The sequence below is a fragment of the Nycticebus coucang genome, chromosome 6 (assembly GCF_027406575.1).
Source record: "Nycticebus coucang isolate mNycCou1 chromosome 6, mNycCou1.pri, whole genome shotgun sequence".
In the NCBI taxonomy this organism is placed as follows: Eukaryota; Metazoa; Chordata; class Mammalia; order Primates; family Lorisidae; genus Nycticebus; species Nycticebus coucang.
Window position 1 is genome coordinate 66596347 of NC_069785.1, and position 20512 is coordinate 66616858.

Genomic DNA, 20512 nt, shown 5'->3' on the forward strand with positions numbered 1-20512 from the left:
ATTTTTATTATATTTTATTATTTCAAATTCATTAAACTGTATGTACAAAAGAGGCAGGAAAAAAAGAATTTGTGTTTGTGGCAGGCACCTGTAGTCCTGGCTACTTGGGAGGCTGATGCAAGAGAATTGCTTAAGCCCAAGAATTTGAGGTTGCTATGCACTATGACACCATGGCACTCTACCCAGGGCAACAGCTTGAGACTCTGTCTCAAAAATAAATAAATAAATACTTTGTGTTTGTTGTTCATATACCTATATTAGTATGAACCATATTTAATTGACAGTACCTCACTATTTTGGTACAAAAGCAACACATTTTTTTCTTTTTTTTTTTTTGTAGAGACAGAGTCTCACTGTACCGCCCTCGGGTAGAGTGCCCTGGCGTCAACCGGCTCACAGCAACCTCTAACTCTTGGGCTTACACGATTCTCTTGCCTCAGCCTCCCGAGCAGCTGGGACTACAGGCGCCCGCCACGATGCCCGGCTATTTTTTTTTGTTGTTGTTGCAGTTTGGCCGGGGCTGGGTTTGAACCCGCCACCCTCGGCATATGGGGCCGGCGCCCTACTCACTGAGCCACAGGCGCCGCCATCTTTTTTTTTTTTTTTTTGAGACAGAGTCTCACTTTGTCACCCTCAGTAGAGTGCTATAGTGTCACAGCTCACAGCAACCTCGAACTCTTGAGCTCAAGTGATTCTCTTGCCTCAGCTTTCCATATAATTGGGAATACAGGCACTGGCCACAACGCACAGCTATTTTTTTTAGAGGTCTTGCTCTGGCTCAGGCTGGTTATGAACTCAGGCAATCCACCCACCTTGGCCTCCCAGAGTGCTAGGATTACAGACGTGAGCCATCATACCCATCCAAAAACAGCAAATTTATTTAATTCAGACAAACAATAATAGCTGACATTCATTTACTGTGTGTCAGGCCCCATGCTAGACTTTTGGAAGCTGATGTCTTTTAATCCACACCCAGCTCTCCATTTTGTGAGGACCTTGGGATAAGGATGGATAAGGACCTTGGGATAAGGATGGATAAGGACCTTGGGGTTGTCTGGGGTTACACAGGTGACCAGCTGGGCTTGGGTTAAACAGCCAAGGGCCCACCCTGGCTCAGGCTGCCCTGCGTGGCTGGGCCTCCCTCAGCCAGCCTACACCACCGCTACCGCCCACCAAACACAGGCACAGAGAAGAATCCGGCCTCCGTGCCCAGCGGCGCCACCAGCCTGTAGCCCAGGGCAGTTTGTTTTCTTAACAGGGTTAACCAAACCTCCTTAACAGCTTCTGCTGGCGCAGCAGAAGCCCTGCTGCTGAAAGGGGCTTTGTGTGCCAGTGGCAGAGGGCAAGGGCCCTAGCCAAGATAAGAGCTGTAGGCCAAGGCAGGAGCGGGGACGAGTTGGGGGGACATCTTCCCCCCAGCTCTTCCTGACCTGCTCTCAGACCTTGGTCCTGCCTCCAAGCAGCAAGCTGCAGGCTCCAAACTTGTACAGAGCAGCAAACATGTTCCCCAACCAGGTGCAAGAGTGTCACCAAGGAACTTGTCAAAAATGCCCACTCTCCGGCTCTACCCGACCCAGCACTCAGAGAAATCTAGTCAGGGCACTATCATCTGAAATTTAATAGAGGTGATGTTGATTGCTAAAATTTGAAAACAACAAAATTTTAATATGGAAATACCCTGGCCAAGAAAATGTGATCAAGAGTACTTTCAGGCAACTTTCTCTTACCAAGTTTAAATTAAATTTATATTGTAAATAGTGAGGGAGAAAAGACAAAAGATTTGTATAGTAAAACACCTCCTGTTTTTCTTTCTTTCTTTCTTTTTTTTTTTTTTTGAGAAACAGTCTCACTCTGTTGCTCTGGGTAGAGTCCCATGGTGTCAAAACTCAGCAACCTCAGTCCCTTGGGCTCAAGCAATCCTCTTGGCTTAGCCTCCTGAGTAGTTGGGACTACAGGCACCTGCCATGATGCCTGACTAGTTTTCTTTTTTTTTTTTAATTTTTTTTTTTTTTTTGTAGAGACAGAGTCTCACTTTACCGCCTTCAGTAGAGTGCCATGATGTCACAGAACTCATAGCAACCTGTAGCTCTTGGGCTTCCGCAATTCTCCTGCCTCAGCCTCCCGAGTAGCTGGGACTACAGGCGCCCGCCACAACGCCCGGCTATTTTTTGGTTGCAGTTCAGCCGAGGCTGGGTTTGAACTCGCCACCCTCGGTATATGGGGCCGGCGCCCTACTCACTGAGCCACAGGCGCCACCCCCTGACTAGTTTTCTATAGCAAAACAGCTCCTTTTAAAAAGAGAAGTCACTGTGAGGTTAAATACCAGTCATATAGAGTCTGGAACTTAACAGTGTTCATATGCTGAGCCGGCCAGTTCCTAAAGTATATAGAAAATAAAAGTAAGAAAACTCTTCCTTTTACTAATTACTACTTTGGAGTTTACATCATCTTGTATGTTCCTCTTTGTAGGAAAATATTCTCCAAATCCTCTTTTATCTTCCCAGAGACATCTTAAATGCTTCCAGGTAAAGGATCTTTTTTTTCTTCATGTGGACCTACACTCTTGTACCATGGAATGCTATGGAATTAGGAGCTAGAGGTTTACTACCAGCTGTTTCACAAATCAGGTGCATAAAATCTCCTCCCATAACTTGTCCATCCATAATTCTGGTGGTGAAAACCTACTGATTCAAGGCTTCTCAGGACTGAAAATTAAGTAAACAGATAAAGTGGACAAGTGCAGGCATGCAAGAGGTGGAGGGAGAGAGGTGTGTCCCTCTCTCAAAGTGGGAAGGGGATTCTTACTGTCACCCTCCTGCAGGCAGGCCTTGTAACTCTTCAGCAGCCCTGCTCTCTCCCTTCCCAAGTTGACTCCCTTCCAGAGTCAACATTCCCACCACCACCACTGCCCATTCATTCACAGAGTCTTTCAATCAATAAATGTTTTTTGAGTGTCTACTAAATGCTTGGCGCCATGGTGACACAGAGTAAACAAATTGCAGATTGTATGGGTGGCACCTGTGGCTCAGTGGGTAGGGCACCGGCCCCATATACTGAGGGTGGTGGTTCAAACCGCAACAAAAAGTTAGCCAGGCATTGTGGCGGGTGCCTGTAGTCCCAGCTGCTCGCAAGGCTGAGGCAAGAAAATTGCCTAGGCCTGGGAGCTGGAGGTTGCTGTGAGCCAAGACACCACGGCACTCTACCGAGAGAGATAAAGTGAGACTCTGTTTCTACAAAAAAAAAAAAAAAAAATTGCAGATTGTAGTAAGTGCACAGACAGGGTGATGTGGTTGGGTGGTCAGGAAGGAAGCCTCATTGATGTGAATTTTAAGCTAAGAATTAGAAGGTGAGCCCACCAGGTGAAGAGTAAAGGAAGACTGTTCAAGGTAGAGCAAACGTTAGTGCAAAGGGCCTGAGGTAAGAAAGAGCATGTCTGGTTCGAAGAACAGGAAGGTCACAGTGACTGGAGCCTGATGCACAATGGGGAAAGGAGAGGAACTAAGGTGGAAGATGGGCTGGGTTATGTAGAGCTTTGTAGATGTGATAGGAAGAGTGGGTCTTATTGAAAATACAATGGGAAGCCATTGAAAGTTGGTAAGCAGATGCCTTGATAATAGTTTGTGCTGGCAAGGTAGAGAATGGACCTTATATTAAGAATGGAGGCAAGGAAAAACAGGGACAGATGACAGTCACCAGGACGGTTGACCAAGAAGTCTGAGGATCGGGAGCGCCTGTGGCTCAGCGGGTAGGGCGCCGGCCCCATATGCCGAGGGTGGCGGGTTCAAACCCAGCCCCAGCCAAACTGCAACAAAAAAAATAGCCGGGCGTTGTGGCGGGCGCCTGTAGTCCCAGCTACTTGGGAGGATGAGTCAAGAGAATCGCCTAAGCCGAAGGATTTGGAGGTTGCTGTGATCTGTGTGACGCCACAGCACTCTACCGAGGGCGATAAGGTGAGACTCTGCCTCTCCAAAAAAAAAAGAAGTCTGAGGATCCCAAGAGGGGCCTCTCTGGACAGCTGGAGTTGGAGATGTCCCATAGGCTGAGGAGAGCTGTCTGAGCGATGGGGCCCTAGAGTGCCAGGGAGGAAATGAAAGCATAGCCCTCCTTATTATGCATGTTTCCCTTCCATGAGTCCACACCAGGGTCCGGGAAGCTCCCCTACAGCTGAGAGCAGAGGCCCTTCCCAACACATGGGGTGAGAGAGCTCTGCATTAAATTCCTGCCACATACCCAGGAAGCAGCTACCCGGAGGGGAGGACATGCCGCTTTCACCATCCACTGCCCTATACCCCCATCCTGTCCATCCAGGACAAATCTACCATCACACTGCCCTTTACTCCACACCTACTCTGTAAGAGTTGGACATGAACCATCTCAATGTTTACACACTCTACTGCAGGAAGCATATTACCCTTTTTTGTAGATGAGCGAAGATCTGCACAATTCCTGAAATCTTGTCTGACTCCCAAATCAGAGCCCTAGGTCCCTAAACTGCCTCTTTCTGGCAAACAGCCTGGAGCAGGTTAGGACTGAAAGATACGAATAGATGGATGGACGGATATATAAAACATGCACGAATGGAACAGCCCGTGGATGCATTGAAGGCGGGTTGGGGCCAGGCCGCGCTCCCAGGGAACCAGGCTGAAAAGAGGAAAGTCTTGGTCCCGGGAAGGGTCTGAGGAACGCCGGGAACGCCGCTGGTTGGTCCTCAGGGGCCCACGCTCCACAAAGAATCGGTGAAATTGTGGCTCTCCCGCCTTACGGCGTCAGTGGGCGCTAAGTGTTTTGACGAATGACTCCCCACCCCGCGCCGCGTCCCCACTAGACTCAGCAGCCGCCCCGGGGTGCCGCCGCTCTGCGTTCCGCCTAATCTTCTGGAGTCAGGACCCGCCGACGAGAGGGAACGCCCGGGGCGGGGCCGGGGGCCCGAGGGGCGGGGCGGGATCGGCGAGAGGCGGGGCCGGGGGGCGCTCAAAGGGAGGGGCGGGGTCTGCGCGGGGCGGGGCCTCAGGGCGGGGCGGGTCCGCCGCGCGGGGTCCACAGTCAGCTCCGGGTAACTCAGGCTCCCAGCGTCGCCTGAGCAGGAACTCTGTCTGGGGCGCGGATGCTGGAAGTTCACATTCCGTCGGTGGGACCCGAGGCCCAAGGGCCCAGGCAGAACCCAGAGAAAAGCCACATGGTGAGCGGAGCCGCTGATTGGGGAGGGACGCGGGGACTTGTAAGATTTCTCCTAGCGGAGCGCAATGGGACGCTGCACCCGGGGCTGGGGCATTTGAGCGCGGCGGGCTGGACCGTCGAGGGACAGCTTGTGGAAGGTTTTAGGGCCTCGATGTGCCGGCGCCGCGCACCGTAGTTCAGGCTTTTGAGGGACCACATGGAGCAGAGGGCGAGTCCGCCTGGTCTTTCTCCAGGTGCGCGGGGAGCGCGGGAGGGTCTCCGGGGAGCACAGCGTAGCAAGGCTGCTTTGTGCCTAGGAGGGTGGGTGCCTCGCCGCGCGCGGGTCTTGTCGTGTCTTCCCGCGGGGCATCACGCGCACCTCCGCCACCCGCCCGCCCGCCAGGTGTTCCGAGTGGAGGTGCTGTGCAGCGGGCGCAGACACGCCGTGCTAAGGCGCTACAGCGAGTTCCACGCGCTGCACAAGCGGGTGAGCAGGCGCCGGCGACCGGCTGACCCCAGTGCAGCCCCTGCCCGGCCCCGGGGGGGCGGGAGGGCGACCTCTGGCCCCAGCCCAGGCCCCCCCCTCTTCCCCTCCCATTGCTACCTCATCCCCTGGAGTGCGGCAGGTCCAGGCCAGACTCCGGTGGGTTGTGGGGTCCATCGCAGGCAGGGCGCGACCTGGGCGGCACTGCGCCGCCGACAAGCTCCCCGGCTCCCCGGCTTCTGGGGGTGGGTTGGGGAAACCACTCGTCCCTGTCCCGAATACCACTCACCAGGGTCTGTTCCAGGATACGGGAGATTGGGAGGGCTGTTGGCTAGGGTGAAGTGGGCTTGGATGAGTGGGGATGCTGTTGTCACACCGTGGTAACCTGCAGCTCAAGAAACTGTACAAAGTGCCCGACTTCCCCTCGAAGCGCCTGCCCAACTGGAGGACCAGAGGATTGGAGCAGCGCCGACAGGGCTTGGAGGCCTATATCCAGGTGGGTGGGGGACACATTCTGTTGCCCCCAGCTTGCTGTACCAGGGGTGTGACCCAGACAAGTGTGGAGTATACGGGGTCCAAAAACTTGGGGATGGTACTCATTATCATCAGGTGTCCATTTTCTGAACAGTAAGGCGTCCAAACATCCCTCTCTGAATTATTGAAAGGATTGAATGAGGTAACAGGAAGGCAAGCAGCCCCCACCCCAGTGAAAGCTAGTTCTGTTTCCCTCCTGTGTGTGCCGCCATGATGGGATGTAGGGGTGTCCTTCCCTGGAGCAGCAGAGCCAGGACACTTCATGGGGTACAATCTGTGCAATCACACAGGATCCAGGCTCAGAAGGGCCCCGAGCTTGGTGTAATTATCTGCTGTCTTCAGATTAATTACTTTGACACAAAAGGTTCTGCATTTTCATTTGCTGTGCAAATTAGTAGCTAGATCTGATGATGGGTTTCCTCTCCTCTCCAGGGCATTCTATACTTGAACCAGGATGTACCCAAGGAGGTGCTGGAATTCCTGAGACTTCGGCACTTTCCTACAGACCCTAAGGCTGACAGTTGGGGGTAAGGGTATGTGTGTTGTGTTGGGGGTGGGGGGAGGATAGGGGCCTTCAGCAGCAAGCCGGTGAAGAAAGGTTTTGGAGGCAAAGCCCTTTTCCAGCTCACAGCTGCCAGGCCCTAGTTCTCCCTGCTTCTGAGACATGACTTCTCTCCTCAGCTTTCCTGAGCCAGGTACAGGAGAACGGCTTTTTTTTTGGACAGCCTTGGTTACCCCAGCCACCTCCGGAACTAGGCTTGTAAGAAATAGAAGCAGTGGTCTCCTGGGAGGACATGTTTGGGGCTTTTGTGTCTCCACCCCTTCCTCACGCTTTGTGGGCATCCCCAAGTAGCTCACAGTGTTTCTCTTCTTTTCAGCACCCTGGGGGAGTTCCTGCCTGGCGACAGCAGGCAAGTCAAAACCCTGGCCCGTGCGCGGCTCCTGCTGCCCCCTAGTGGCCGTGTGCTGGGAGGCAGGCCTGCTTCCTCTGGCAGGTCTTAGCTGCCCGTGGCCTGTTCCGCTGGTGCCTCCTGAGTCCACCTTTTGTTCACCTTTTCCTTTGTGGGTCCACGGTGACCTCCATCTCTAGTTTCTCTCTTCCATGGTTCATGACTGTCTTTCTTTCCAGCTCACAGCTGCACCACCGGCCTGTCCTGAGCTTCTGCGTGGACCCCTACATTTGCACCTCCTCCCCAGGTGAGGTGGTATCTCTGACTGGAACCCACATTTAGGGTTTAGGTACTAGGGTGGTGGGGGTGAACTTGCTATTTCACAGTTCCCAGGATCCCCGGGCTGCTAGCACCTCTCTCCTGCTGTCCTTTGAGGCTACCAGCTGCTGTTCCTGTGCCCCTGTGGCCTGCTTAGGAGACACATCTTCGAAGCTAGGCTCCCCTGGTCTCCATTCCTCACCAGTGTGGCTTTACACAGCTGATGTAAACAGAATGTGATCTGGGAGTGCCAAGACCCTCATTTGGGGTGGACAGCTGTTATCTGCTGCCTTGGCAGGGGCTCCTACTCCCAAGGGATGCTGAGCCCATGAGCAGAAGCCTGGGGAGCTACAGGCCTGGGGTCAGACCTGTAGCTTTCCCTGCAGCCCTCAACTCCTTCCTCCTGTTTACTTCTGTCCCACAGAACTTCTGCCCAACGTGGTGGTGAATGGTGTGCTCCAGGGCCTCTACAGCTTCACTGTCAGCCCAGCTGAAGAGCAGCCAAATGCTGCCAGTCACCCTGCTCCTCTGCCACCAATGCCCTGAGCAGCCCAGAGGCCTTTGGGCCACGTTCCAGGACAGTCATGTGCCTCAGTCCTATGGGCTCCATATAAGGCTAGGTCCTCCTTTGGCCCGGACCTAGAACTTAACTACACAAGGTGCAGTTGTGCCTTATCCCCTCAAGGCTCTGAACTCAACTTGCACGGGTAGCTGGGGGTAGTAGGATTTGTGTTGATAAGAGCCCAAGGGCCAAGACAAGGCCAAGATGAGGCGAGGAAGAAGTCAATTTAGAGGTAGGCTATGAAGAGATATATATATATGTTTTTTTTTTCTTCTTTTTTTGCAGTTTTGGCTGAGGCTGGGTTTGAACCTGCCACCTCTGGCATATGGAGCCAGTGCCCTACTCCTTTGAGCCACAGGCGCTGCCCAAGCATAGGTATATTTCTTAACGCAGACAAAGCAGCGGCAGTGAGGGAGTGGAAGTTGAGGCACAGAAGCCGGCCCACTTTAGAAGGAGCAAAAAGGTCCCTTTTTGTGGGTAACATCTGGGCCCAAGGTTTCAGGTAGAGCCCAGGGAAGGGGCAGGTACGTTGGGATGTAGACTTTGAGGAGGTGCTACAGGCTCAATAACTCAGCCCACACACAGGTTATAAAAAAACCCTTTTTTTTTTATTGGTCAGTGTTGGCAGGAATTTGTTACAAAACTGGGCCCGTGCACTTGTGGAATGTGAGGGAAGTGGGTCCACTCTGTCAGATGCCAGCTTTAGGGGCAGGGCACAGAGAGCCCTGTGGTAGACTATCTTCACCCCCACGACAGCAACAGGGCCTGCACAGACTGCTCATCAAATGGAAGGGTCCCTGCAGCCCTACTCCTTGGCAATGGCAAAGGGCTTCTCCACCTCAATCTTGCCACAGTCTGCAATGATCACATCCTTTAGGGGCTTGTCACGACCATCTGTCTTGGTGTTCTCCACCTTCCGTACCACATCCTGGTAAGGCAGGAGCAAGAGGGCACATGAGTTGGTATGTCTACCACTCAGGACAGAGGCCCTGGCATCTGGCTCAGGCGGGCTGAGTCCCACATGTGATCAACCGCACACAAAACTTGAAGCACCAAAATCCTAATGGACTCATGGCTAGGGTGCTAGGCCAAGGCCAGGGCAAAGCAGACTTGACAAGAAGATGCAGAAATTTTGTTCCTTGGAATAGGGTGGGCAAAGATAAGAAAGAGGAGGTTGGCTGCAGAGTGTGGTACCAAGTAGCTTCTTAGGGACATTCATGTTCAGCTGTACTCTGAACAACTCAGTGATGCGAGCCACACCTCATTAAGTGAATGATGGGACAGAGATTTCTGCAGTTGGTGCAGCCTGAACTAGGCCTCCTGGTTGGGCTCTGCTGGGGCCTGGGAGAATTTAGAACCTTGGGGGCATGGATCAGCCTATTTATTCTGGATTACCCCCAGGTTAGGTGATAGGAGCATGGGTCTAAATTTCTGGGTTGGGTTCTTTTGGGAAAGGGATGAAACTTATGGAGCCCCCCTGCCCCAGGGTCTGTGTTAGATTTCCAGTGAGGACTGCCCAGGTTAGCTCCCAACTCTGAACTCACCATGCCCTCTAGAACTTTGCCAAACACTACATGCTTGCCATCTAGCCAGGCTGTCTTGACTGTAGTGATAAAGAACTGGGAGCCGTTGGTGTCTTTGCCTGCATTGGCCATGCTCACCCAGCCAGGCCCATAGTGCTTCAGTTTGAAGTTCTCATCAGGGAAGCGTTCACCATAGATGCTCTTTCCTGGGGAGACAGAGTAGGTCAGGGGAGCAGGGTTGGCCCAAATCAAGCAGATGTTTGGGGTGAGGATAGAAGGGACTCAATCTGTCCTCTGTGCCTCTAGGCTTGAGTGGAGTACAAGGACATAAAAGCGGTCCCCTCCCTATCCTCTGGCCTCAGAAACAAACCATACTGACACCAAGTAGGGCATATGCCTGGTGGATGTAGTGAATAGCTTATGGCTTTGACATAAGGCACATATTATCAGTTACCCTTGGCTATGGCCTGAGGCCTGCCATGGAGGGACTTTGGTGGAGAGAGATGCTATGCAGGAGAGCCGGGGAGGTAGGAACCCTCTAGAAAAGGACTGCTGGCTGAGTGTGGTGGCTCATGCCTATAATCCTAGCACTCTAGGGAGGCAGAGGCAGGAGGATCTATTGAGCTTAAGAGTTTGAGACCAGCCTGAACAAGAGAAAGCCCTCATCTCTGCTGAAAACAGAAATATTAGGGCCAGGCAAGACCCCATCTCTAAAAATAGCCAGGCATTGTGGCAGGTGTCTGTAGTCCCAGCTACTTGGGAAGCTGGCAAACTCTTCCTCGGACCCAAGAGTTTGAGGTTGCTGTGAGCTAGGCTGATGCCACAGCACTCATTCTGGTCTGGGCAACAGAGTGAGACTCTGTCTAGAACAAAAACAAAACAAAACAGAAAAGGACTGCTGTGACTGAGCAGCTTGGCTTCCTAAAGCACAAAAGACAAGGTCACAGATGCAAAACTGAAAGCAGCCAGAGGTGGGTGGGAAGGAGCAGGAAGAGGGCTACCACTTGGGTTCTGGAGAGTCAAAGCCTCTTATTAATGAATGAACATAAAAGGCAGCTATGAATGTATGTAATGTGTCTGTCCATGTGGGGTTTGGGGACATGACAGAGGGAGCTGAAAACAGATTTCTATGTGATTTCAGGTCCTAATTCCAAAGCTGATTCCACAAAAACACTGAAAAACTTTTCTTTTTCCTTGTTACCTCTTGGGAGAGTGACACTGTGCATTCACCCCTGAGAAACCTAGCAATAAAGAGGTCATTTTCATTGTTTACCCAACACTTTTCAAACTTATTTGCATGCAAAACCCATTTTTCCTTCTCAATGCACCTAACTTCATCCTGTGGCTTAGGAAACTGTCCCAGGCCCATGCTAAGTAGGGAGATGTTCCTGATTGTGTAGTGGGTGGATTCCTGTCTCTGCTCATCCACACTCCAACAGTGGCTGACTTTACTGAGCACTCAATGCACGCCAGGCATTCAAAACTCAAGATCTACACTGATCCTCACAGTACTATACCTCTCCTCACCCCTGCTTTACAGAAGAGGAAACTGAAGTTCCAAGAATGCATCTGCCTGAGGTCAAGAAGGTGGCATACAATGGATCGAGCAGAACTGTGCCTGTCCCCAGGCATACAGTTCTTTGTATTCTGTTTGTGCCTTTTAGTCCAGTTACCTTGTTCCATGGCTTTCTGGAGTTTTCTCCTTATTCTTCCCACCTAAATGATAAGCAGGCTCTTGAGGCCAGAGCCTGAATCCTAAAAGATATATCATGGTCCACTTGTAAATTGTGAGGCATTAAGTGAAGGGGAGCTGCTGTCCCACTCATCTTTACAAGTTCAATATGAAGCACAGAGCCTAGCCTAGGAAATAGTTGTCCTCCAATCTCAGCACTGGTCTGAGGCAACAATGGGCTGTGCACCTAAGCTCAATGAGAACCACGGATTAGTCCAGAGTATCTGTCTTTCTGTCCTATGTGGACAAATTAATGCAGAGGTGACAGTTGGCCCTTGCGGAGTAGAGTCTGGTGGGATCTGCCAAAGAGCAACTTTTCCCACTCTTGCTGGGGCTTCCGAGGTGGTCCACACAGGCCTTACATTCCTGACCTACAACTGTTTACCCGTATCTTCACCATGCTTACACACATGCCACTTCCCCCAACTTTCACCCCAAATAAGTATGGGAGAAAGATCACCAGGGTGTAAGCCTGCACCACAGATCTGCCACCTGGGAGAGCTCTTCTTAGGTCTATCATAGGTCCACGCCATTACTCCTTCTCCTTTGTACTGGGTTCCCTCTATAGAGGGTGTAGATGGTCTCAAAGCAAGTAATAGGCTTGACTCTGTTTAATCCACACAGACTGGCCCTCCCATCTTGGAGCCTACAAAGACCTATGTCTCGCCCAGAGGCCCAGGTTACCTCCCGTGCCATCTCCCCTGGTGAAGTCTCCGCCCTGGATCATGAAGTCCTTGATTATACGATGGAATTTGCTGTTTTTATAGCCAAATCCTTTCTAAAAAAAGGGAAGAGAAGGTAAGGAGGTAGCATGAGGCAGGAGGCAGACATCAAATAGGTTCAACAGAAACCCATCCCAGAACTCCTGCTCACAGAAGGGATACCACTACTGGCCAGATTCACCTTTCAGTGGTCTACTGAGTGAGCAGGGACTTCAGGCCAGGCACAGAGCAGACTGGGGAATTCCTTTGCCTTTATAAAAATCCTCAGACATGCCAGGTGCAGTGGCTCACACCCGTTAGACCAAGGCAGGTAGAGTTCTTAAGCTCAGGAGTTCGAGACCAGCCTGAGAAAGATTGAGACCCCATATTTTAAACAACCAAACAAACAACAACAACAACAAAAAATAGCTGGGCATTGTGGCAGGTGCCTGCAGTCTCAGCTACTGGGGAGGCTGAGGCAGGAAGGCTACTTCAGTTCAAGAGTTTGATGTTGCTGTGAGCTATGACACTATAGCACTCTACTGAGGGCAACAAAGTGGGACTGCCTCAAAAAAAAAAAAATTCAGACTTTACAAAATTCCTTTTTTTTTTGTTTGTGACAGTCTCTAGCTGTTGTTCTGGATAGAGTGTTATGGTGTCACAGCTCACAGCAACCTCAAACTCTTGGGCTTAAGTGATTCTCTTGCCTCAGCCTCCCATGTAGCTGGGATTACCGGCACCTGCCACAACACCTGGCTATTTTTTGGTTGAAGTTGTTGTTGTTTGGCGGTCTGGGCTGGATTTGAACCTGCCAGTTCCAGTGTATGGGGCTGGCGCCCTAGCTGCTTGAGCTACAGGTGCCGAGCTAGACTTTACAAAATTCTACTTCACATAATGACCCTCTCGTTTCTTCCAATCATATGAACAAATGTAAGAAAACTTCCTGAGGAAAAAGGTCATTTGCAGGGTTGATGGAAAGTTAAAACACAAACTTTTCAAAGGAGGCACTATTGTTCCCTTGAAACCTGGTGCCATCACCCCATGTGAAGTGTACCTGGGAAGCTGTATCCCCTTTACTTTTCAGGCAGGACAAAACTAGGATCCCAGGACAACAGTCAGTTGGTATCCAGAGAGGGCTACTACTACAGCCCAGCTTCATTCTGCAGTTCAGTTCACTGCCATCCCTACTACAAAATTCACTTCATTTGAGTTGACAACCTCTACCCTGGCCACTTACCTCTCCTGTAGCTAAGGCCACAAAATTATCCACTGTTTTTGGAACAGTCTTTCCAAACAGACCAAAGACCACTCTGCCTACATCTTCATCTCCAATTCGTAGGTCAAAGTACACCTGAGGAAAAAGACCATTTCAAACTCAGGTTCTTTTAAGAGGACCTTGCTAGGGAAAGTAGGGCACAAAAGGCTACTCTGAGGATGGGACAGAGAACAAAGCCATATTTCTAGAGAAGAATTCTGAAACTGATTTTTGGTGTAGGCAAAACCCAGTGAGAATCTAATAAAAGCTCCAGACCCTATTCCTGGAATACATGTTTGTTTACATTCTCCTTAGACTACAGGATAACCCCCAATCCTAGAAATTAACATAAAGAAAACCCATAAGGAGGGAAGCCTAAGCTTACTACGCAAATTTAAAGTGCATTTACTGTGCTTTGCTACTGAAAGTACCTAAAAATTGGCTTAAGGAGAGAAAGGATTCGTAATTGGTCAAGCATATTTTTCACCATCTCCCCAGCTGTGCTGGGTGTCTGCAAAATGACTGGACTTGCCGGCGTCTGCTCCCGCTGGCATCCCGAGCACCAAATAAGTCCCTGGGTCCCGTCAGGGCAGTGGCGGTCGGAGAGGGTCGTTCCCTGGTCAGAATGGGTAAGACGGCTCAGGCGCCTCGAGGCCACAGCCGGGAGCTAGGGAGGGGCGAAGCGTAGCCACCCAGGCTCGAGCTCCGAAACCCTAAATCTTGGATATCACTGGCAAGAGGCGCCGAGGCCAGACCCCAGACAGCAGAGGTGGGCCTGGCGACAGGGCGAGAGAAGAGAGCCCAGACCTTGACGGTGACTTTGGGCCCCTTTTTCTTCTCGTCGGCCGCGGAGGGTCCTGGCAGCAGCAGGAAGAAGACGGAGCCCACAATGAGGGCCGCAGCCAAAAGCACCTTCATGTTCCGCTCCGAGAGGCGCAGCATGCACCGGCAGAGGTGAACGCGGCGGGGGAAGCCGAGGGCCGGAAGAGGGTGGAGCCGCCGCTGACGGAGCGCCGGCACCGCCACTCAACGCGGCGGGGGGTGCTGAGGCTCCTCCCGGCCTACCGGCTGGAGAGGGCACTGTTTTCCCCCCTCCTTCGCGGCGCTGGATGGTAGATCCCGCTCGGGGGCGGAGCTCGGCTCCCGGCGGGGCGGGCGGATTCGCCGGCTCGTGGGTGGCTGCCACGTTATTGCTTCCTCATTGGATCCCAGCTCGCCCACTCCCACCCACAGGAAGGCGGTCAGCGGAAGGCGGCACTCCTGGAGACCCAGCGGGGCGTGGGTCTTTGGAGAACCTACGAGCCCCGGCATGCCAAGTCGTTGGTCTCGGGCCCACCCTGCCTTTCTGGAAGCGCTCCTCTTTTGGCGGGGATGGGGCAGAGAAGACACTTGTCACTGTTTGTATTAGTCCAGTTAGGCATTAGTCACCACCAAATTGGGTGTTAAGTATGATAGCTTACAAAAACTCCGGAGACGGGGGCGGTGCCTGTGGCTCAGTTGGTAAGGCGCGGGCCCCATATACCCAGGGTGGCGGGTTCAAACCCGGCCCCGGCTGAACTGCAACCAAAAAATAGCTGGGCGTTGTGGCGGGCGCCTGTAGTCCCAGCTACTCGGGAGGCTGAGGCAAGAGAATCGCTTAAGCCCAGGAGTTGGAGGTTGCTATGAGCTGTGTGAGGCCACGGCACTCTACCGATGGCCATAAAGTGAGACTCTGTCTCTATAAAAAAAAAAAAAACTCCGGAGACATTTATCCTTGTGCAGAGTATGACCTCGTCCAGCTCCTTGTACTTGTCTTACAAAACTTGCTTTAAAGCCCGCTTCCAAGGCCGGGCGCGGCGGCTCACGCCTATAATCGTAGCACTCTGGGAGGCCCAAGCAGGTGGATAGCCACAAGATCGCGATCAGCCTGAGCAAGAGCGAGTCCTCATTTCCAAAAACAGCCGGGCGTTGTGGCGGGCGCCTGTAGTCCCAGCTACTCGAAAGGCTGAGGCAAGAGAATCGCTTAAGCCCAAGAGTTTGAGGTGCCGTGAGCTGTGATGTGACGGCACTACCGAGGGCGACAAAGTGAGACTGTCTCTAAATAAATAAACAAACCCGCTTCCTTTCGTACTTAAGTCCCTGTCACTTCCCTGTGCTTACTGTTACTAGGTGTTAGCGCTCACTTTATTGTACACAGTGGCTAACTTCCTTTTTTTACCTAGGTGTTTTTCCAGGTAGATTAACATTTTTTTGAGAGCAAGGGTTTGTGTTGCACTTTGTATACACTGCTGCAGGACTAAGTGCTCAACAAGTATACCTTAGGGTAGCTTCCCATTAGCCTGAGGTGAGAAACAACATCCCACATCTGAGGCTTACAGTCTCCTTTTGCTTTTCCAGAGATCCTTAGGAAGGTCAGGCATAGTTACTAGATGCCCCCCCAGGACTTAACATCCATTTAATGTTATCCAGTCTACAACACATATGCTTTGGGACTAGTAGTCTTTTTTTTTTTTGTAGAGACAGAGTCTCACTTTACCGCCTTCGGTAGAGTGCCATAATGTCATAGGACTCACAGCAAACTCTAGCTCTTGGGCTTCCGGGATTCTCCTGCCTCAGCCTCCAGAGCAGCTGGGACTATAGGCACCCACCACAAAGCCCGGCTATTTTTTGGTTGCAATTCAGCTGAGGCTGAGTTTGAACCCACCACCCTCAGTATATAGGGCCGGCGCCCTACTCACTGAGCCACAGGCGCCACCCTAAAGCTAGTAGTCTTATACACCCACAAAAATAAAAATGACATACTCACTCATCTTCTAAAATCTGGACCTATGGTGTTATTAAAGTCTCTGAAAACTGTCTTGGCACCTGTAGCTCAGCAGCTGGGGTGCCGGCCACATAACACCAGGGCTGGAAGGTTGGAACCGGCCCAGGCCTGCCAAACAACAGTGACAACTACAACAAAAAAATAGCCAGAGCTCAGCACCTACAGCTCAGCAGCTAGGGCTGGAGAGTTCAAACCCAGCCACATACACCAGGGCTGGAGAGTTCAAACCCAGCCCGGGCCCGCCAAACAACAATGTCAACTACAACAACAACAACAAAAATAGCCGGGCACTGTGGCGGGCGCCTGTAGTCCCACCTACTGGGAGGCTGAGGCAAGAGAATTGCTTAAGCCCAAGAGTTTGAGATTACTGTGAGCTGTGATGCCACAGCACTCTACCAAGGGTGACATAGTGAGACTACGTCTCAAAAAAAAAAAAAAGCTTCTGAAACCAATTTTCAAAAACTAACTTTAAGGGCTCGGTGCCTTAGCTCAGTAGTTAGGGGCGCCAGTTGCCTACACCAAGGCAGGTGGGTTCAAACCTGGTAAACAACAATGACAACTGCAACAACAACAACAAAAATAGTCGGGCATTGTGGAGGGCACCTATAGAACCAGCTACTTGGGAGGCCAAGGCAAGAGAATCACTTGAGCCCAAGAGTTAGAGGTTGCTGTGAGCTGTGATGCCACAACACTCTACCAAGAATGACAAAGTGAGACTCTGTCTTGAAAAAAAAATTAAGGCCAGGCATGGTGGCTCAATGGCTATTAGCATTAACTGGCCCTTCCCTACTCTGAAGTCGCTGCAGTAATCATACCTATAATCCTAGCACTTTGGGAAGCTCAGGTAAGAGGATCACTTGAGGCTAGGCATTTTAGACCAGCCTCAGCAACATAGTAAGACCCCATCTCTACAAAAAATAAATAAAAAAAAAAAAATTAGGGGGTGTGCTCAGAGCAGGGGACCTGAAGAATGGCTCCTTTGTTTATAACACACCCAACAGGCCTGTAGTCCCAGCTACTCGGGAGGCTGAGGCAAGAGAATCGCTTAAGCCCAGGAGTTGGAGGTTGCTGTGAGCTGGGTGAGGCCACGGCACTCTACCGAGGGCCATAAAGTGAGACTCTGTCTCTACAAAAAATAAAAAAAAATAACACACCCAACAGGAATGTGGGGGTCACTGTGATGAGGGGCACAAAACTTGTGGCCTCCCTATGAACAAATTCCCTACATGTGAAGAAGAAAAAAGTTATGAAATTGCACCAGGTGTGATGGCTCACTCCTATAATCCTAGCACTCTGGGAGGCCAAGGTAGGTGTACTGCCTAAGCTCACAGGTTTGAGACCAGCCTGAGCCAGAGTATGACCTCATCTCTAAACAATAGCCAGTTGTTGTGGCGGGTGCCTGTAGTCCCTACTTGGGAGGCGGAGACAAGAGAATCGTTTGAGCCCAACAGATTGAAATTGCTGTGAGCTATGACACCATGGCACTCTACCAAGGGTGACAAAGTGAGACTCTGTCACACACACAAAAAAAGAAATTTATGTGGTGGATGTATGGGTGATCACTGTATATAATTCTTTCAACTGTACTGTATGTTTGAAAAATTGCCTAATAAAATGTTGGAAAATTTAAACTACAAAAAACAATTAGTCCCAGTTACTTGGGAGGCAGAAGCAGGAAGATGGCTTCAGGAGTTTGAGGTTGTAGTGAGTTATGATAAGGCCTCTGCACTCCAGCCTGGAAGACAGAGCAAGACTCATCTCTAAAAATAAAAATTAGGCTCGGCGCCTGTAGCTCAAATGGCTAAGGCGACAGCCACATACACTGGAGCTGGCGGGTTCAAATCCAGCCTGGGCCTGCCAAACAACAATGACCACTATAACCCAAAAATAGCCGGGCATTGTGGCAGGCACCTGTAGTCCCAGCTACTTGGGAGGTTGAGGCAAGAGGATCACTTAAGCCCAAGAGTTGGAGGTTGCTGTGAGCTGTGATGCCACAGCACTCTACTTAGGGCGACAGCTTGAGACTCTTTCTCAAAAAAAAAAAAAAAGAATAGGCGGCGCCTGTGGCTCAGTCGGTAGGGTGCCGGCCCCATATACCGAGGGTGGCAGGTTCAAACCCGGCCCCGGCCAAACTGCAACCAAAAAATAGCCGGGCGTTGTGGCGGGCGCCTGTAATCCCAGCTGCTCGGGAGGCTGAGGCAAGAGAATCGCTTAAGCCCAGGAGTTGGAGGTTGCTGTGAGCTGTGTGAGGCCATGGCACTCTACAGAGGGCCATAAAGTGAAACTCTGTCTCTACAAAGAAAAAAAAAAAAAAAAGAATAAATAAATTAATTAATTTAAAAAATTGTAGAAATTCAAGGTCATCAAAGGCCAGCTTGTAAGGATGGCTTCATTTCACATTGAGACCATCTCTATGTGAGGTGCTGATCTGAGTGTGAAGATATGCATAGCTACTGGCATTAACTCATTCTTCCTTACACTGAATGTCACTGCAGTTAGGCTATAGAGCAACAAGACAGTTCTATAAACACAAATGACCAGCTTGGCGCCTGTAGCTCCAGCAGCTAAGGTGCCAGCCACATATACCAGAGCTGCTGGGTTTGAATCCAGCCTGGGCCTGCCAAGCAATGACAACTACAATCAAAAAATACCCGGGCATTGTGGCAGGTGCCTGTTGTCCCAGCTACTTGGGAGGCCAAGGCAAGAGAATCGTTTAAGTCCAAGAGTTGGAGGTTGCTGTGAGCTGTGATGCCACGGCACTCTACCCAGGGCAACAGCTTGAGGCTATGTCTTAAAACACGCACACCCAAATGGCCTTTCCTTTTTTTTTTCAGACAGAGTCTCAAGCTATCACCCTGGGTAGAGTGCCATGGTGTTGTAGCTCACAGCAATCTCCAACTCTTGGGCTCAAGAGATCTTCTTGTCTCAGTTTTTCTATTTTTAGTAGAGATGGGGGTCTTGCTTTTGCTCAGGCTAGTCTCAAACTTGAGAGCTCAAGGAATCCATCCATCTCAGCCTCCCAAAGGGCTAGGATTATAGGTGTGAGCCACCACACCAGGCCCACATTTCCTATTTTCTAATCCTTACACAATCCAGACAACTCAATCAGGGGGAGATTCTTATAGGTAAAATTATTACATTGACAAAAATAATCTTCTAAATGTGCCCTCCTACACCCCTCCCCTTTTTATTGTTCTGTCAAGCCTCTTTCCCCAACTCTCACCCTGCCCATAGCCATGGCTGAGAAAATGTTTAGGAAACCACATTTTCAAAGTAGCCTCCTGCATATGAGGAACTAAAGTTAGAATAAAAGCAGCCTTTCTTTACCCCCACTTTCAAAAGAAAATCAGGTTCTTGGATAAAATGCTCTTGATGTGAAACTTTTGTTAGGATTTTTTTTTTTTTTTGAGACAGTCTCACTTTGTCACCCTTGGTAGAGTTCTGTGGAGTCATAGCTCACAGCAATCTCAAACTCTTGGGTTCAAGCAATTCTCTTGCCTCAGCTTCCCAAGTAGCTGGGACTACAGGTGCCCACCAAAATGCCCAGTTATTTTTAGAGATGAGGTCTCGCTCTGGTGCAGGCGATCCACCTGCCTCAGCCTCCTACAGTGCTAGGATTACAGGCATGAGCCACTGCCCTTTATTTATTTTTTTGAGAGAGTCTCACTCAGTCATCCTAAGGTTGAATGCTATAGTGTCATAGCTCACAGCAACCTCAAAATCCTGAGTTCAAGCAATCCTCTTGCCTCAGCCTCCCAAGTAGCTGAGACTACTGGGACTATACAACGCCTGGCTAGTTTTTCTATTTTTAGTAGAGACAAGGTTTCCCTTTGCTCAGGCTAGTCTTGAACTCCTGAGCTCAGGCAGTCCACCTGTCTTGGCCTTCTAGAGTGCCAGGATTACAGGTGTAAGCCAATATGGCCAGCCTCCTGTTAGGATCTTAAACATTCTTTTTTGCAGTTTTTGGTTGGGGCTGGGCTTGAACCTGCCACCTCTGGCATATGGGGTCAGCCCCCTAATCCTTTGAGCCACAGGCGCCGCCCAGGATCTTCTTTTTTTTTTTTTTCCACTGTCCAATTTTTATTAAGTTTCACATAATTCATACAAATTAAGCCTTCACTCAGATACTCTTGACTGCATAGCAGAAAACTTATGTGGGAATATTAAAACAGGATTTTAATGCAGAAATTTTTCTTTTTGAGATAGAGTCTTACTCTGTCACTGCGGGTAGAGTGCAGTGGTGGCATCACAGCTCACAGCAACCTCAAACTCTGGAGCCCAAGTAATCCTGCCTCAGCCTCCCAAGTAGCTGGGACTACAGGTGCCCACCATAAGGCCTGGCTAATTTTTTCTATTTTTGGTAGCGAAGGGGGGGTCTCTCTCTTGTTCAGGCTGGTCTCAAACTCCTGATCTCAAGTAATCAGAGTGTTGGGATTACAGGCATGAGCCATTGCACCTGGCCTAGAAATTGTTTTAAACTGCAGCCGCCCAGGATCTTAAACATTCTTTTCTGCTTCTACTTGCCTATGAGTAAAGAAAAGAAGAAAAAAAAA

General features: G+C 50.5%; 2 protein-coding genes and 2 pseudogenes across 5 annotated transcripts; 3 read left to right on the top strand and 1 right to left on the bottom strand.

The window, feature by feature from the left end:
* The first annotated feature begins 5029 nt into the window (after positions 1-5029).
* SNX22 (sorting nexin 22) lies at positions 5030-8461 on the top strand. 4 transcript variants are annotated; one of them, XM_053596111.1, is made up of 7 exons: positions 5030-5179; positions 5561-5644; positions 6033-6137; positions 6608-6702; positions 7054-7086; positions 7305-7372; positions 8231-8461. In XM_053596111.1, exons 1-7 carry the CDS (start codon positions 5105-5107, stop codon positions 8449-8451), a joined length of 681 nt encoding a protein of 226 aa, XP_053452086.1. In that variant the 5' UTR covers positions 5030-5104; the 3' UTR covers positions 8452-8461. The 4 variants fall into 4 exon arrangements, with proteins under 4 accessions (XP_053452086.1, XP_053452088.1, XP_053452087.1 ...); XM_053596113.1 differs by having other exon boundaries at positions 7808-8371; XM_053596112.1 differs by lacking the exon at positions 5561-5644.
* Positions 8462-8556: 95 nt separating this feature from the next.
* PPIB (peptidylprolyl isomerase B) lies at positions 8557-14265 on the bottom strand. Its single transcript, XM_053596115.1, has 5 exons — positions 13964-14265; positions 13139-13252; positions 11885-11978; positions 9490-9674; positions 8557-8873 (listed from the first exon to the last, which is right to left on the bottom strand). The coding sequence occupies exons 1-5, from the start codon at positions 14096-14098 to the stop codon at positions 8751-8753; spliced, it is 651 nt and encodes a 216-aa protein (XP_053452090.1). The 5' UTR covers positions 14099-14265; the 3' UTR covers positions 8557-8750.
* A 2634-nt stretch (positions 14266-16899) lies between these two features.
* LOC128589516 (uncharacterized) lies at positions 16900-16982 on the top strand (annotated as a pseudogene).
* A 53-nt stretch (positions 16983-17035) lies between these two features.
* LOC128589515 (uncharacterized) lies at positions 17036-17189 on the top strand (annotated as a pseudogene).
* The last annotated feature ends 3323 nt before the right edge of the window (positions 17190-20512 follow it).